At 34.3% G+C, this 18428-nt stretch overlaps 1 protein-coding gene across 1 annotated transcript in view; it reads left to right on the top strand.

Annotated features, from left to right (window-relative positions):
* Positions 1-18428, top strand: part of LOC150107904 (TATA element modulatory factor-like) — a 483854-nt gene that overhangs the window by 218262 nt on the left and 247164 nt on the right. Inside the window, exon 13 of the mRNA XM_090390537.1 lies at positions 6214-6265. Within this exon, the coding sequence (XP_090246663.1) occupies positions 6214-6265 (52 nt within the window). The remainder of the gene's footprint in view (positions 1-6213; positions 6266-18428) is intronic.

The following is an 18428-nucleotide window of genomic DNA, read 5'->3' as shown; positions in this document are numbered from 1 at the left end:
ACTTAAACACAAACTTTGTATTGCTTTGTATAATGTTCTATTTACTCATATAACTATAGTGTTTTGAAAAGCTTTTCCCTAGGTACCTTGTCCTATGCATCTTCCAGCTCTACAAAACTTATTTACTGCTGTAAATAAGTTTTGTAGAGCTGGAATATGCTATTTCCTATCTATATGCTATAGGAAGCTATTTCCATGATATCTCAATTATTTGTCATAAAGCGAAAATCTGATCTTGACAATCTATTTGACCTGAAACCAGCCTGTTCTTCTCCAAGTTTCTCTTCAACAATTTTTCTTAGCTTGTTTTCAAGTATGTTTGCATAAATGGAACACTTAGTAGAAAAATTCCTCACATTCAGCTTTATTAACTTTTTATAGATAACAGTTACAAGATCTCTACTCCAGCCATCTGGAATTCAAGATTTTGACAAGGTCCTCTGAATTATGCATTACATCAACTATAAAAATTTTATATCTTCATATTTGAGCATTTCTGGTTAAGTATCATGTACTCCAGCCATTTTTCCCCATTTCAAGTTTGTGATTGCATTTTATAATTAAGTATTGATATGTACCCCTGTTTGCATTCCTTTTGAAAATTTTCTACTACTGTTTTGTCACTGCTAGTTTCATTTAACAGTCTTTCAAATTAATTACTCCAGACATCTAGTGTATCCTTATCTTTATTACATATAGCATTTTTATAAATGCTATATGTAATAATTTCGTGTTTTTATATACTTAATGTTTGAAATGTTTCCCTTTTGCCTTCACACATGCCCAAGGTCTGTGAGGCCACATATTGTTGGTAGCATTCATAGTATCAAATAGAAATGCTGCCACTGCTCTCTCCAAATCCACCTTCAGGCTGGCCATGCTGGGGTGTCGTTTCTTGCAGGCTACTCTCTCAGGCATCAACCACAATTTGAATTCCAAATGGATTCAGACCAGGACTACCAGATGACCAATCAGCTGGTGGTATGTGGTCAGGCAAATTTGCCTCCAACTACTGTTGTGTGGTTCTTTCCTTGTGTACAGGAGCTGAGTCCTGTTTGGAAGGCCCATTGCCTACCTTGAAACAAGGTATTATTCAGGGGCTGTACCCCTGATTCCAGCATGGTGTCGTGATACACTTTGTTGGAAGTTTTGACTCATAAATGCAACTTGGATACACCTTCATATGTACCCCTCCCTCACACACACACATCAAGCAATCACTGATTCAGGATAATGTCCTCTCTGAATCCTGGATGCTATGGCATGTGTTGTGCAACCATCCAGGTTACCCAATCATTTTGGTGGTTAAATGACTCTTCAATGGCAAAAATCTTCTCATCTGTGAAGAGGATATCTCTGTGTTTGTTGTTCGCATACTGCTGGAGAAGTGCCTTTGATTTTATCATCCTCTGCTGCATAAGTTTTGGTGGTAGGAAGTGTCCATTAGAATGATGATAGGCTCTCACACCCAGGTCATCAGTGTACACATGACATTGTTCTCTGTGAAGCATTCATCTCTCGTGACATCACTGTGTACTCACAGGATTATGGTGGAGGTGTGCCTTCACAGCTCTTGCAAGCTGTTGCGGCCTAATGCAACATGCTCGACTTGTTCTTTGGTGGTCAGGTACATCTTCTGTATCGTTAGAATGGTTAATAGTCCGATACAAACACATCCTACTGGTCTCAGATGTTTTTAGTGTGTTGAAAATAACAGATAACTGCATTCCAACCTTGTGAAGTGCTGTTTCAGCTACACAGTTCTCATAATCTCCCCACTTCATGTTAACCTGTACAGCTAGAAATTTTCCTTTCTCTCTCTCTCTCTCTCTCTCTCTCTCTCTCTCTCTCTCTCTCTCTCTCTACTGATAAACACGCAAATGTTGGCTGCATACAGCACCACTTACAGAACTGGGCTCATACAGTTCTGTGGACAGCATGAGTACAGGATGCAGGAAATGTTTTAAGGGGAAATTTTCAGTTGTTTGCAGACTGGTAGTACAGGCAAAGATAAATGGCTGCCAGGTTAATGTGGCAAAGTGTAATGTAATGGAACTTAATTGAGTCCAGGAATTATTGTGGACAGTGAGTTGAATTTTTTTCCTTAAAAAAAAAAACTTATAAACTCAAGGAGCTATACAAGCTTGTATAGCTTGCCCCAGAGCAGACTATTACAAGCATCCATGTCAATGGTGATTTGAACCGACAGCTTGTTAGTTGGAGATTGGGTATACTACCTGCTCAACTCAACCAGGCCTAAAAGCACAGATTACATGGCTGCTGAAGAATATACTGATAAGCAAGGATAAATAGGTTATTATTTCCCCTTTATAAAGCTTTGATAAACCATATCTGGAAGCTGAATTCCACAGAAATGAAGTGGTGGAGAGAATACAGAAGTGAGCGAGTAAGTGACAAAGATTATTGCAAGTCTACAGAATGCTCCCTATGAGAATAGATTGACAGTCTTTGAGCTTCAAAAATTAGCTGATAGACAAAAAGAGAGGGCATGATAGATGCATATAAGTTATTAAAGAGTTTTATAGGATTGATGCTGAAGAGATTTTTCAGTACATGGCAAGAATTGAGAGAAAAAGGGATCATCCCTGGAGATTATATAACAATATGGTAAGCAAAGGTGTTAGAAGTGATTTTTCTAGAGTGATGAATGAGTGGAATGAGTTTGCCAGAGGTGGTGGTTAATTCCTCAGTAGTGAATGAGTTCAAGGTAAGGTATGATAGGTATTCTTTGGCCAAAGGTTGCAGTGCAGTATCTCTTTAATTTTTGCATCCTATGCGTGCATGAAAGACATATTGTGCACAAGTTTCCAGTCTCAGACTCGATATGAGGGTGGTCTGAAAAGTTCTTTGCCTAACAATGAAAAAACAATTTTATAATTTCAAAATTATTTTTATTTTTCAACATAACCTCCCTTAAGACTAATGCATTTATTCCAGCTCCAGCGCCATTATCCCGTCTCTGTAGTGGTTCTCAGTAAGATCTGAAAAATACCCCTCTACAGCTGCAATCACCTCTTGATTCAAAGAAAAACGCTGACCAGCGAGGAAGAGTTTCAGTTTTGGGAAGAGAATAGAAGTCAGAGGGAGCTAAATCTGGGGAATATGGTGGATGTTCCAACAATTGATAGTGCAGATCCCTTAATTTTCTCATTGTCAAAACACCTTGTGGGCAGGTGCATTGTCCTGATGAAAGATGATATTTTTCTTCTACAAACCGGTGTTTTCATGAGAAAAGACCTGGTTTATTTTTCCCTGGTTATTGTTTTACCCTTTTCAAGATAATTAATAAACAAAATGCCTTTAGCATCCCAAAACACCGATGCCATGACCTTTCCTGCTGATGGAACCGACTTTGTCTTCTTTGGCGCTGAACAAACGGCTTCTGTCCACTGTTTTGACTGCTGTTTGGATTCTGGTGTGTAATGGTGAATCCAAGTCTCATCCATAGTAATAAATCGATGTACAAAATCAGTTTTATTCTTGTTAAAACACTCCAAGCACTGTTCAGAGATTTTCATGTGAGTGCATTTTTGATCTGCTGTGAGCAAGTGTGGCACCATCTTGTGCAAAGCTTTTTCATTTGCAATTCTTCATGCAAAATATATCCTACACGTTCTTTTGAAATGCCTATAGTCTCAGCAATTTCACACACTTTGACTCGCTGGTCATCCAAGACCATGTCGTGCACTTCATCAACGATTTCTGGTGTTACACTTTTTGGATGTCCTTCATGTGGATCATTTTCAAGGCTGGTACGGCCACGTTTAAATTTGGCAGCCCATTTTTTAATTGTCGAAAATGTGTCCATAAACTTTTATGAACGTCGAATGAATTTCTTTTGGCATTAAACCTTCTTTTACAAAGAATTTTATAACTGCACGATACTCAATTTTATTCATTTCAAGTAATACAGGCAACACTTTTGCTTCAGACAGCTGTATAAAAAACTAGCAATTTCACATGAATGCTTATGACAGATGCTTATGACAGAAAAAAAAAAATCTTGCTGATAGTGTTGCCATCTGTGGTCGAGACCAAGAACTTTTCAGACCACCGTCATGTGTGTGACATCTTTTGCTCATAATAATGAAAGTCACGAGCCATAAATAATAGCATCCTGAATGTTTCCTCCTTCAGCTACTTAAACAGTACATATACATGCAGTTTATAAACAGAGTATCTCAAGTTCTAGAATAGAAAATTCTGTGCTTTTTTTTTTTTATTACTACTACTGCATTTCATACACTAGTAAACTACAGTATTATAAAGAACAGGATCAATATATATATATATAGAGGCTAAAAGCTATCATATTTATCATATAATTCATTTTGTAGTTCATTCAAAAATTATTGACTGCAAATTAGAAATGTTATTATTATTATAACATAGTTATAATTATATAGCATAATTATATATTATATATTTATAACTATCATATATATTATATAAATTATATATTTAGTTTAATCATTTATCCAAACGTAAGCAAACAAATCTTTCTTTTTGTGTTACACGGTGATCAGTATTCATTTTTGAAATTATGGATTCTACAACCATGTTAAAATAACTCTTTTTATTATCCCGACATTTTGATCTTCATATCAAGATCATCATCTGGAGCATACATAAATATACAAGACAAGCTGCGTTACATTTCAAACTGTAAGCTAGAGTAACAATGATTTGATCACATGCTACTCACTGCCATGACCTCTAGTGGGAAAAAAAATTAATTACATCAAGCTAGGTTTAATTTATGATTACATGAATAAACATTCTTGCTTATGGATGGTTTTCCTTCCAGTAACAGTGATGTCCTATTTCTTTTCTATTATTACAATTGTTATTTTTGATTTAAAAAAAAATTATAAATTATAACATGAATAAACATTCTTTCTTATAGATTTTTTCTTTAACAGCGATGTCCTATTTTTTAGTATTAAAGCTGTTATTTTAGATTTAGGATCCTGGATTTTCTACAATCCTGTTTATAGTTGTTCTTAGAGAGAAAGGATTCGTGGGACGAATATATGCTTTCCATATGTATGGGATTTTTAGACCATCATTATTGTTTAGATTGGGGTGGTTGATAACGATCTCACAAGATTCCTTAAATTTGCGTTCATACCATGTTTTGGGTAATGTAGACAACTAGTGCTTTTCCAGTCAATTCTATGTAAGGTGTTCAGGGCATGATCAGAAAGTCCAGCTTCACCATAATTATTATATTTGATGTGTCATTTATGTTCTTTTTGTCTGATTGGAATTGTGCGTCCTGTTTCTCCTATGTATGGTATGTTGCAGGTACAGTAAATACGGTATAACTCCAGGTTATACTGTATTTACTGTACATTATGGGTTACTAAGGAAAGTAATGAGAACTTGCTCCATCTTTGCCATGAGTTGTCCCAGTCCTGAAGATACTTCAGGACTGGGGCAACTCAGGACTGAGGCAAGTTTGTGCCTGAAAATACTTCAGGTGCAAACTTTGTTTGCTTATACTTGGATAAAGAATTAAACTAAATATATAATTTATAGTCTAACCAAGTAGAAAAAAAAACTTCCAATATATATATTATAGTTATAATTATATTTATCAAATGTGGCTGTATTAAATAATACATTTATTTATTACAAGAGTTATTTAATTCTCCCTTAGTATTTTTAGTTTTAAACCATGACTGCATTTCCATTTTTCTGCATTTTTTTTTTTTTTTTTTGATATGTTGTATTCAGATTTCTATTGTCATTCTTCTTCTTCTTTACACTGAATATGCTTTACAAGACTTAAAATGAAGTATTTGTTACTTTCTCTGGTTTTTCTCTGGTTTATTTATTCCATTATATCTTCTCAGATTTCATATTTATACTGAATAGCCCTTCTTATCCATATGTGATACATGTCTAGTTAGTTAAATTAAAAGATATTTAAAATAGTTGTTAATTAGACTGTTAATGCTTGTTTTATTGAGAAAAAAGTTTTATAAATGCAGTTGTAAATAAATTGCTTTCCACTCAAAAATTGTTTAGAAGTATAAAAATGAAGTGTATGATATTCTGTTTCTTTGTGCTTCCATTTGATGTGCTATAAATATTTAGAACATTGTGTTATAGAAACTAGTTGAAAATTTCTTAAAAATTATGCTATGTGCTTGCAGTTTTTATTACTATTATTTTTTTTTCTTTTAGGGAAATTGCAGAAATGCACAGAATTAATGCCCAAAAAGAGAGTCAAGCTCAGGTAAGTATTTTGTTTTGTGTATGCAACTGGTGCCATCTGTTTAAATGATTCTGCAGACATATAATTTATTATGAGAAAACATTTCATTTATACTTTGTCAGAAAATTTTTTAAATCGATAAATACCTTTTATTAAAACACCTTTTATTCCCCAAAAGAGAATAGGCAAGGCTGTTAGTCCTTACTGACTTGGATACTGGGCTGGAACCAATCCCTATTTCTTCTTTATGGGTTTTTATTTGGACTATATTGTATGATTTAAAAAAAAAAAAAGCAGTGTTTCTTAATTCCTTTAAGAATACTATGTAATCATAAATGTTTTTGTGATTCACTGTGAGTAGATTTGCTTAATTGATAATAACCAGGATTTTAACTTGTATTCAATAGAGGAAATACATCTAGTATAAATAACAGTCCAAACTTACTGGACCAACCTTCTCTTCTATTTATCACTGTTCTTTTGAATGACCTCCATCACTTTGTCTTTCCCAAAAATTACAACCTTCAGTCTTCAAGAAGCACATCAACAAATTCTTCCTTTCTTCTTATCTGTACACCACACTGAAGTCTTATAAACTTTCATGTGTGGATCAGATTTTATTTATATATATATATATATGTAACGAGTCATTATATGGTTTAATGGAATAAATACAGCACATCATTTAGATAATTAAACGTGTTTAATCAATTCTATATTTCCTCTCAGTTACTGAATGGTAAAATTAAAAAGATCATGATATCAGAGAGGAAAACGATGCTGGTGAGTCCCTGACTCCCTGGAGGTCTCTCTTAATAATAATAATAATAATAACATTTTATAGTAAATTTAAAGTGTCAGAAAGAGGCATATTGGTAAAAAAGAGAGGTGACATCAAAGCTTATCATGATATCATTATTATCTAAAACTAAATTTTGGATTAAAGATTTAAAATGAGTAGAATATTTTATATAAGATGAAGAATGACTCTGTAAGTAATGCTAAGATTTAGCTAATTGTTTGGCTAACTTAAAAGAGGGGGAGTCAGTAGCATCTACTATGGGATGGAAAAGGTTATTTCGCTTTATGAATTTTTGGCAATCCATATATCCAGGGGAAGGGGGAGGGTAGACTAACAGTTTGAGGTTTTTAACTATTTCAGAAGGCCAAGATCATAATCGAGTGGTTTATAAGTAGTGCTGTCTCAGCAACATGTTCATTTTTCACTTATATTCACTAGCACTGATGACCACAGTAGTGTTACCCTTATCAGCTCTAGTGATTATTATGCTATTGTCTTTATATAATTTACAGAGGGGGAGAGAGAAAGAGATGAGTTGGCTGTTAGAGAGATTTCTTCTAGGGGGAAAAGCTTGAGAAAGGATGTTAACCATGTCAAGCCTGATGGTAGGAGGCAAGTTGTGAATATCATGTTCTATATGTAGCATAAAGTCTAAAGATGGAACATGATGTAGATCTACTGTAAAATTGTGGCTGAGGTTAGTTACACTAATGGCTGTTTTGTTGAGCCTTTTAGAAAAAAGATTTACGACAACTTGAAATAGCTGACTGTGTAGCTGAGAAAAAGATACATGAAGATTGTTATATTTCTTAATGTGCTTCTCCTTTATTTTAGAAATTCTGCTTAGGCAACTACCCAGTTGAAATATTGACAGTCAAAACAGAAGAAACAATTCTTTGTATATCATTACACAAAGATGTGTAGTGCAAATGATTCTTCAGAATCCATGGAATACAAAACATTATCAAGGGAGGCTAATTTTCACTCCATAACATTTTTTATGGAACAATGCTACACAATGCTTATTGTTACTCATCATTCAAAAAGAAGATCTCTTACAATATTGTCACTGCAATACCATAAAGCTTACTCTTGATAGCTGCACTCATAACATTTAACCCAGCTGATAGGGATGTTTTAATTTTTTTTTTTTTTGTAATTCTCTTTCTTTGTATTTACATCAAACTAAGGGACTATTTAAAAAATTTTTATATTAAAAAATAAAAAAGATTATTGTCTATTAAAAATTACCATTTATGGACCTTTTCAACTCAAAACACTACTATGCATTCACTTCCTACTAAATTGCACAAAATCTCAAATCCATGCAACTTTAGAATAGTTTTCATGTTTGAAGTGGTGCACCAACGATCCAAAAATTCTTGATGCTGTGTAGAGGACAGTTTAGCTGATTAATGATCCTTTTCTCAATTTATTTATTTAATTAATTGTGTGGGGTTCCCCCCCCTTTCCCCCACCATCCCTTAGGACTGGTTGACCCTTCTAATGAAGGATTAAGTATGTATTTTATGAGTGCAGAGTCATGTGTGTTCATGGGCCAGATTGCCTGTTCTGAGGGACAAAAAGAAAAACGGGTTTCCAGGTGAAGAACCCTCTACCTCTGTATGAGACCGGCTAACTCACCTTTAGTCAAAAGAGTGCAGATAAAGGTTTCTCGTGTTATGAACAGGAATCGAACCCAGGTTTTTCCAACCAAAGGGCTTCATCTATATCAACTGAGCTACGAAGGCTCTCTTTTCTCAATGACTCACTTCAATCACAGTCTCTCTCTTAAAGAGACATTTCCACTCCTCACTAAAGTTGTTAAAACATGAACAGCAACTTCATATACACTGAACCTGCTTTCCTTTTATTCTTTCGTTCAAAAGAAGAGATAAATGGAAGAGAAGTTGGTCCATTAAGTTTGGACTGAATGGTAAATGGATGTTGATCAGCAGCTGCTCTTATTATTGCAGCAATGGAAGAAAGGGATGGAATGATTGTTGCTAGTTCAGCCACCATCATTCCTTCATTGTCCATGCAAGTACCTTGTAGAGGAGTGGATCGATTAGAGTAGAGTTATTGATGAATTGGATTGCTCTCTTCTTCTTCTCTTTAAGAGAGCATAGCATTATGCTATTCTTAGAGAGGTTTGGGTGGACCACTTTAAATGTGATCAGTATTCCATAAGATTTGGGATTTATGCAGAATTAGAATTTGAAGTGCGAAGTGTCTTGAGTGGAAGTTTTGGAGGTTCAGCAGTAGCTGTGACAGGAAATGCTGGAGTCCAAGAAGAGAAATCAGATGATGTTTTGAGATCTGAATATTATCGGAAGTAGGGAAAAGTTATATGAGATTCCTTGCAAGAATGTTAAATGGATTTCTTTGAAATTTCATATTTGTGATCTTTCTGGAAATTTAATTAATTTTTTTTTAATGATAATAATAATAATACCATACACAAACAATTGTTCATCCCATTGTACCTTATTATCAAGATTAGCTAAAAGTTGAGGGTGATATAGAAAATTGTTAACATATGAATTTAAGATTTGCAGATTATACTCTTTAGGAAATGCATAAGAGAGCATTAGAAGTATTGAATAAAGAAAATAAATCTATGAACTGTGATGGAGTTGAATAGCTGGTATATGTTTTACTTTATTTAGGATTGTTTAACTTAGTGGGCTTAACTTAGTTTAACTTAGTATGCATGCTAACTGATATCACCACCCTTCGCAAAAATTTGGAGTCATTAACACCCTTGAAAACAGAGCTATAACAATTTGCTCTAATCAACAAGCTCTTAACCACTTTACCGGCCATTAAAGATCAAATACGCACCCTCAAAAGCTTCATATCCATCATAAATTTCAATGTAATATCAATGGTATTACAATTTTAATATGCACTTTGCATCCATGGTAATGCGAACGTATATATATGTCCTGGCCGGTAGCGTGGTTAAACAAGAATTAAAGATTATTAGCAACATATTTATAAATAACGGCCATAACAAAAATACTATTAATAAAGTTCTTCATAAAACTTCATCAAAAAAGAATATAGATTACAGTAAAACCATAGCCATCCCATACATTAAAGGGTTATCAGAAAAAATCAGTAGAATCCTACATCATTATAATCTTAATGCCACTTTTAAACCATCTATAAAATTAAAAAAACATATTCAACTCCTCTAAGGATCCTCTCCTCCCATTGGCACATCCTGGAGTTTATTGCATCTACTGCACCTGTAACTTACCTTATATTGGGGAAACTGGACATACAATCCCTATACACAAAAAAGAACAAAAGACACATTAAATATAACAATTTTGGTGAAGCAGGCCTTTCAGATCACGCTCTCAACACCCTACACCAAATTGATCGGAAAAGTTCCTGCTCTTTACATCATACAAAAACCTGGTATGAAAGAAAATTTAAATAAGCCTGTGAAATTCCAATTAACCACCCTAATCTCAACAATAATGGTGGCATAAAAATTCCAAGAATTTGGAGGCACATATTCGGCCTACTGAGTTTCCAGCATACTTCAGGACTTTAAGCAATTTTCAGCTTTTATTGGAAACTATTTCATACCAATTGGTTGAAATTTATATGTATAATCACATAGTTTTTTATTTTATTTATATATATATAAACATGTTGCTCTCTAGCCAATTTAATTTTGTAACCTAATAGATAATAATAATAATAGGACTTGCTTTGATGTACTAAAGGTTTTTTTTTTCACCAGAGATCAGGCCAATAATTGTTGTAACAGTTGGTTAGTAACTTTAGCAAACCATGTAGATTATAATGCATCTTGTTTTTTTGTATATATGTGTATGCTCCAGATAATGACCTTGATTTGAAGGTCAAAACGTCGAGTGTTCATTTTGGTTTATATTAAACTAAAGTTTTGCTCTAACACGGTAGTTGTCTCCATAATTTTCCATAATGTATTCTGATCACTGTGTAAGCATGAAAGAAAGGATTAACTTAGTGGGGATTACCAGTGCCATTTCTGATGAACAGTGACCATGGTAATATAGAAAATGCATAAAGTAGAAAAACTGAACATAGGTGGAAAATAGAGTAGAGAGATGGGTTATTATTCAATATAAAATTCTCTACTCTAGTAGAAAGATGGGTTATTATTCAATATAAAATGCTCTACTCTTTCTCCCCTCCTCCCTGAACCCTTCCTTCCATGAAAGGCAATTAGTCTATAGTACACTAATACTGTGAGTGGGTTAAGGATTAAATATTAGTGATATTTGTTATTAGTAACTTAAGATTAGTAATTATTAATAATATTAGTACCCTGGGTGGGCTAATATTAAATTTAGTAATATTTGTTATTAGTAAATTGATATTAGTAATTATTAATAATATTGGTACTATGGGTGTGCTAAGGTTTAAATATTCTTGACATTTGCTTCAGAGACCAAACGGGAATCATTTTCAAGCGGCTCTGGCCAATAAGCAGGCTGATAGATTATGCTGAGCAGTAAAAAATATCTTCCACCTTAAAGATATTCACAAACATCTATGTCCACTGCAGGATTTGAATCAGCAACCTCTTGAGCAGATAAGCTAACCACTTATCCCTTTAGTCCAGCTCTACAGAATAAAGCAATTTTTAGGGAACTCTTAGGACACCCAAATGTAAGAACAGCATTCACTAATTGTATGGCTATGTAATAGGGTTATTAGCAGTTCAGAAGTAAAGTAGTCCTTTGTAAAAACGTGATTTCTTGGTGTAGTAGACAATATTTGTAATATATTTATACCAAGAAAGATCAGCAATATCTCAAAGAAAATCTCTGAATGTCTCCAGAGATTTGGGTGATGTTAAAATTAACAGTCGAAAAAAAAAAAAAAGGTTTGTTTTTGTGAAAAACAAGACATGATTGAGTTTTGTAGCTGATTTTAACAAGCTTATTAAACCCGTTGAAAAAGTTCAGCGAAGTGAATATTTCTTCTGCTCTCCAACTGGTATGCCTTGGATTCAAATCCCACTCTGCACATGGACATTTTTGAATATCTTTAGTTGATTTTCATCATCAGTCATGATATCACAATCCTGCTAATATATTGGAGACATTTATTAAGATTTCATCAGTGAGAGCTAGACCCAGAAAGATATTGAGGTTAAATCAGAATAAGAAATAATATTTTTCTCTAGTATAATTTACTTTATAATCAAATAGAAAAACTTTTTAAACTGTGTTTCCTAGAGTATTTGAATAATGTAAAAAATACATGTGATAAAATGATGTAGTAAAATATATTATTTAACTACATCTAGTTGGAAAATATATGGCTTCTACATGATTTAACCTAATTTTCTTTCAGTGTATCCAGCTCCCACTGATGAGACATTTCATGCACACCTTCCCATCTCGCACTGCAACATTTTTAAACAATGAGATGAGTACATATTGCATGTGTAGCAGGCTACAAAATCATCAACTATGATGAATAATGTAGTCTTTAAATGGTGGGGGACTAGGTGTAGTGCTAAAATTGGTGGCCACCATGTTCAGTATAATCGATATATGTGGAGACAATAAAATCTTAACAAAATACCATATAATACAAAAAAAAAATCATTGATTTGAATAAATGCAAACTGAAAAACATTTATTGTCACAAAATAAACAAATAATATTTTTCTTTATATAAGCAAAGTGGATATTACATCCAGCATTATTTCAAAGCCAAATTTAGAAACTATGAATGTTTCATAAGTTAAGTTGACCAGAGAGCTTACGAGAATACATTCCCCACCATTCATGTGTTGCCTTAGTGTGGACTACTCAGAAGACATAGGCGCCATGATGCGTCTATATATTCGCATTTTATTAGTCCATTTTGATAAGGTTTCACTGATGTGACAGCTGTTTCGAACTGGTTAGTTGCCTTCAAAGATCAGGTTGAATCCCTTTGGCAATGCAAAAACCTTAAAAGAGCAAAAACTTTCGTTCGGTACTAAGGAACTTGAAATGTCAGAGAATTAAATTAAAAAATGAAAAGAAATTTCATTTTAGTAATTACTTAAAAGTAATTACTAAAATGAAAAGCCAAAAGGCTTCAGTTCACCGATGCAAAATTATATTAGATCTTACATTCTTTGCTTTGCTTATATAATTTTGCATCACCAAACTGAAGCCTTTTAGCTCTTTATTTTAGTAAATATCTTTCTTTACTACTAATACTTTTTTTTAACAGTGCGTGTGATGCGTTGCATCTGTCTTCACACGCTACCAGCCCACTGTTCTGCCACTAGCAGTGCCAGAGCCCTGGCTTTTTTTTTTTTTTTTTTTTTTTTCAAGGTGCTCTAGATTAGGAAATACTAATAGCATTGCTGTAGACTGTTTGACAAGAAGAATGTGAGGTTATTTCGTTTCTGTGACATTGATGAAATATATGATCTAATTAATTTATATTTTAATGCTCCTCCGTGTTGTATTCATCCCATTAAATATTATAATGGGTTTGAAGCATCACATAAGCCTAAATACTAGACCAGTAGCATTCAACACAAACGTGATGATAAACATCTTGACTGGAAAGCAGTTTCAAGCAGAATCATGTGAGAAACCTTCGAAACTGGACAATGAAACTTATTTGTGTCTGTAGTCTCACAGAAGGTTCTTCTAAGAAAAACATGGAGGAATGTTTCAAAACCATTAGATTAGTCAGCTGACTCTATCACTACTGTCATTATCCTCTTCTTATTATTATTCTTCTTCCTTTCCAGGCTTATAGCTCAAATGGCCTGTTCTGGACTCAATTCCATTTTTTTAAAGGTCTTCCTCTGTATCGGGTAAATCTTAGGTGGTAATTTAAAATTTGTTTAGGTATTCTGCTTCAATTCATTCTCAGTATATGTTCTTTCCATTTATCTCTATAGCAAATAATCGTTTCATTTAGGGAGGTTATAATTCCAAAGTTTATTTCTGATTTCGCTGTTTTTCATTTTATCAATTATTGTGACTCCTTCAGTTCTGCACAGAAATTTCATTTTGGATGATTCAATTCTTTTTTCATCTGCTTTTTTTTTATTGTCCATATCTCACTGCCATAAAGTAAGGTAGATTTAGCTACTGTATTGTAGATACTTATTCATGTGTGTTTTTGTACATAATTGGGTTTGAAAATTTTATTTATAATGCCTGTTACTTTTTAAAAGTTTGATAGTTTCGGTTCTATATCAACTTCATTTTCATATGATATTGTGCATCCTAAATATTTGAATGTATTTACTTGCTCTATTATTTTTTGTTTATTACTATTTTGTTTCTTATTGGATTGCCACCTTTGAAGGGCATTTTTGTTTTGTCTGTTGATATTTCCATACCATATGTTTTTATCAGATTATTTAGACTGCATAATGATTTTTATAGTTCATCTTCATTGTTTTCAAGGATTATTTGGTCATCAGCATAAAGTAGGATAGTTAATCTGTTGTTACGGTTTATCTTGAATCCTCCTTCATTAGTTATCTTCCATTCTTTTATGACTTTATCTAGAGGAGCATCTTCATAGAGGCGCATCTATGTATATATATCAAATAAAACTGGTGAGAAAGGGCAACCCTGATGTACTCCTATCACTAGAGTTTTGGAAAAAATTGGAGAAAACAACAAGGCTAATAATAGTGGCATGGACTAGCTGGATTTCTGCTCAGGATACACTGGTCGTTACTAACACCATGTTCAACAGAAAGATATGTACAAGCTAAGATGGAGAGAAGGTACAAGAAATAAGAAAAGCCTGATTGACTCTGTTATTGTTGATAGTGATGGCTTCATTCTGATTCAGGTTGCAAGAGTAAACAGAGGATTTGAAATGGGAAGTGATTACCACTCAGTTCTAAGTAGGATAAAAATGAATATCACATTGAAAATAACAATGTATAATAAAGTTTTAAAAAGTTGATCAGCTTTCACAGGTAAATTCTAGTGTGAGTTTACAAACTTTATTTGGGAAAAAAATGAAACAGTCTGAAAACAAGAACTAAACTTTGTAGTCTCAGTGGCAAACTCTGAAGAAATAAAACATTGATTGATTCAGCTAGGGAGTCATGTGGTAAAGTTGTCTGCAAGGCTAGAAAAATATAAATACCATGGAGGACATGATAAGTTAAAGAAGCAGTCCTGGAAAAGAAGAAAACATATCAAAAGCTCTCAACAAATAAGTAGGCAAATGCCCTAAAAGAATACAGAGGAAAAATATAAAAGATCTAAACAAAAGTTGTTGGAAGACTTCTATAGAAAAAGTAATCAAACATCTGAAATATGGAAAAGTATCTGATGTGGATGATATTAGATAGATATGCTCAAATGTAAAGATATAAGGTTTTGCAGTGTCACACTGCATAATTCAGGCCTTTTGACAAGATCAAATTCCAGATGATTGGAGTAGAGAGCTTATAGTTCCTGTCAATAAAATGGAATAGAAATAAAACTGAATGTGAGAATTGCAGAGGAAATTTCTCTATTAAATATTCAAGATTTATGCATACTTGAGCAGAGGCTAAGAAAAACTGTGGAAAAGAAACTTGGAAAAGAATAACAAGCTGGATATAGGCCAAATGGAGGTTGTTAAATCCAGATTTTTATTTTATGACAACTATTAATATAATTAACGGCTATTTTAGCCTGTTTTTGTTTAGGAGTGTCCCTTATATTTAATACATTGGCTAACATAACTCAAAAGGGGTATATATATATATAATTTAGAACATTACGGGCGAGTGTAGAAGGCAATTATGGCAGAATAAAAAATGTTGAAAAATTAAGTACATACCTTGATTTTGGTTTAAAGATGCCTTCTAAATCCAAGCTCTTGTGGAAGGGGCGGGGAAAGAGAGGGAAAGAACATGGGGATGTACTTGGGACACGGGGAAATAAGTTTGGGAACCCGGGTTACTATTAATAATAATATATATATATATATATATTATTTTGTTGTGGGGAGGGGGGGGAAGGAAGGGGAAGGGTATCCTTATGTGGAAACTGGGGCAAGGGTGACACTAGGCTATGTCATGAGCTCACGTCATACTTTTAATGATTGTATAACCTTCACAAAAGCAAACTACCAAAAAACCATCCTCACATACACCGCGCAAAAAAATGCACATATCATTTCTCAAGCACTGCCTACATCACAACGTCACACCAAACTTTGCCACTGTACGTGGTAACCGCTCCATTCCCGGGAACAAAAAAATTTGCTATCGAGTTTCACGAGCACTCATCAAGCAGGCTATACATGACAGATTCAGAAAGAAAAATCAAGCTTATTCTTACATCCACAATACTAAACGTAGACTGAAAACCTTAATGTCCCCTAAAGAATGGGCAGGCTTCTCTGAAATCACCCAAACACATATCAACGACTACGCGATGTTAACTGAAGCTCGACACACAAAAAAATGGTATGCCTTAACAGGCACTAAATACACTACACATACTGTTCCCTATCTTTCTGACACCTCCACCTCACGACCCACACTTGACAACTCCATCAAAAACCTATCACACCACGTTCTCACACCGGACGAGATCATCATCCTAAACAATGGTCTAAACTTCGCGATATCCCCTAAATTCGTACCAAAAAAAGACATCATCATCGAAATCCAAGCGAAACTTGAAAATGACCCAAACAGAGACACAATATTCCAAAAGATAAACAACATTATGAATAGCAAAATAATAGTAAAACCCAACATCACTCCCAACTTACAAAGTGCCCTTTTATCTTTAAAAAATAACCCCGATATCATGATCACAAAAGCTGACAAAGGTGACACCATTGTCATTATCGATAAAACGGACTACCACAACAAAATAATGGCCGTCTTAAACGACCAACACACCTACCAAATAATCCACAAGGATCCTACCCCCGACCTCATAAAACAGATAAACAGCACCTTGCACACCTTAAAAAGTCAAAACAAAATAGATAAAACCACAATGAGACACACAACCCCCCGCACTACTCGCACCCCCTATATGTTCGGGAACATCAAAACCCACAAAGACGGTTATCTGATACGACCCATAGTCTCCTACAAGAACACCACCACAGCTCCTTTATCCAAATTTGTTGCCAAACTCATCAAACCACTACTAACAACGTCTATCTGTATGATCAAAAATACAGATGACCTATTCTGGAAATTAAGCAACACTACTCCATCCCAGGATGACATCCTCTCCTCACTAGATGCAACTTCATTATACACCAACGTGGATGTTCCCAAAACTTTAGGCATCGTACACACACTACTCTCCGAGGACCACACCCTACACACACGCACGAAATTAACACCAAATGACATCATTAGTTTGATTAAACTCACAATATCCGCCAACTTCTTTAAATTCAACAACTCCTTATATGTTCAAATTTTCGGTCTCCCAATGGGCCAAACACATCAGTGGACAATTAGCGGAGTTATTCCTGGTGCACATTGAATCACTTCTACTCCCCCCCGGCATCACCTTCTATGGCAGATACGTAGACGATATTCTTTGCATCGGCAAACCCTCACACATCTCTGTCTTACAAACATCCCTCAACGATTTTAGCAACAGACTACAATTCACCATGGAAACAGAACAGAACAAATCCATCAATTTCTTAAATCTTACATTAATCAGAAGCCATAACAGAATTGCCACGAAAATATTTCACAAGCCCACACATGTCGGAAACTACCTCCATTTCAATTCATACCACCCATATTCCGTTAAAAAATCAGTCATCCTATCACAATTTATCAATGCTTACAAATTCTCCACCAACAGCAATTTTCTTAACACTGAACTCAAGTATCAGTGTACTAAAGTGTTTTATAACATAATCTATGTCGGGAAGTCGCCGCTAGATGAATTCGTAATGTGTAGTGTTAGTGCAAGCTCCAGATAAGATAAGTATCATTTTCAGTTATCGATACAAATTACTTAATATTGTGTAGTTTTCTTTTGTTTGCCTTACGTATTTTAGTGTGTCTATTTTTGGTATGTTATAACGTATAATTTGACAAAACACGTTATAGATAAGTATGGCACCTGTGCGAAGGAAAATGGTGGCCAGTAATGAAGGTTCGCCATCGTTATCAAAGAACGGTAGCATAAAAGAAATGAGTCAGTGTACTAGCTGTGAAATGTACGCTTTGCGGAGTGCGGTCGGAGTGTGGTTAGATGATAATAAAGGATTGAATGTGTGTAGAAAATGTAGGGAGAATGCGGAATTGAAGTGTATTTCGGATCGTGAGTGTGATATTTTTGTCAACCTTCATAATGAAGGAAATAGGGATATGACAAGAAACGGCAAGGTTGTACATGAAAATTG

The sequence above is a fragment of the Typopeltis vanoorti genome, chromosome 3 (genome assembly GCF_054136105.1).
Source record: "Typopeltis vanoorti isolate ZY-2024b chromosome 3, IOZ_Tvanoo_1.0, whole genome shotgun sequence".
Lineage (NCBI taxonomy): Eukaryota > Metazoa > Arthropoda > Arachnida > Uropygi > Thelyphonidae > Typopeltis > Typopeltis vanoorti.
This window is presented reverse-complemented; position numbering and strand designations above follow the sequence as displayed.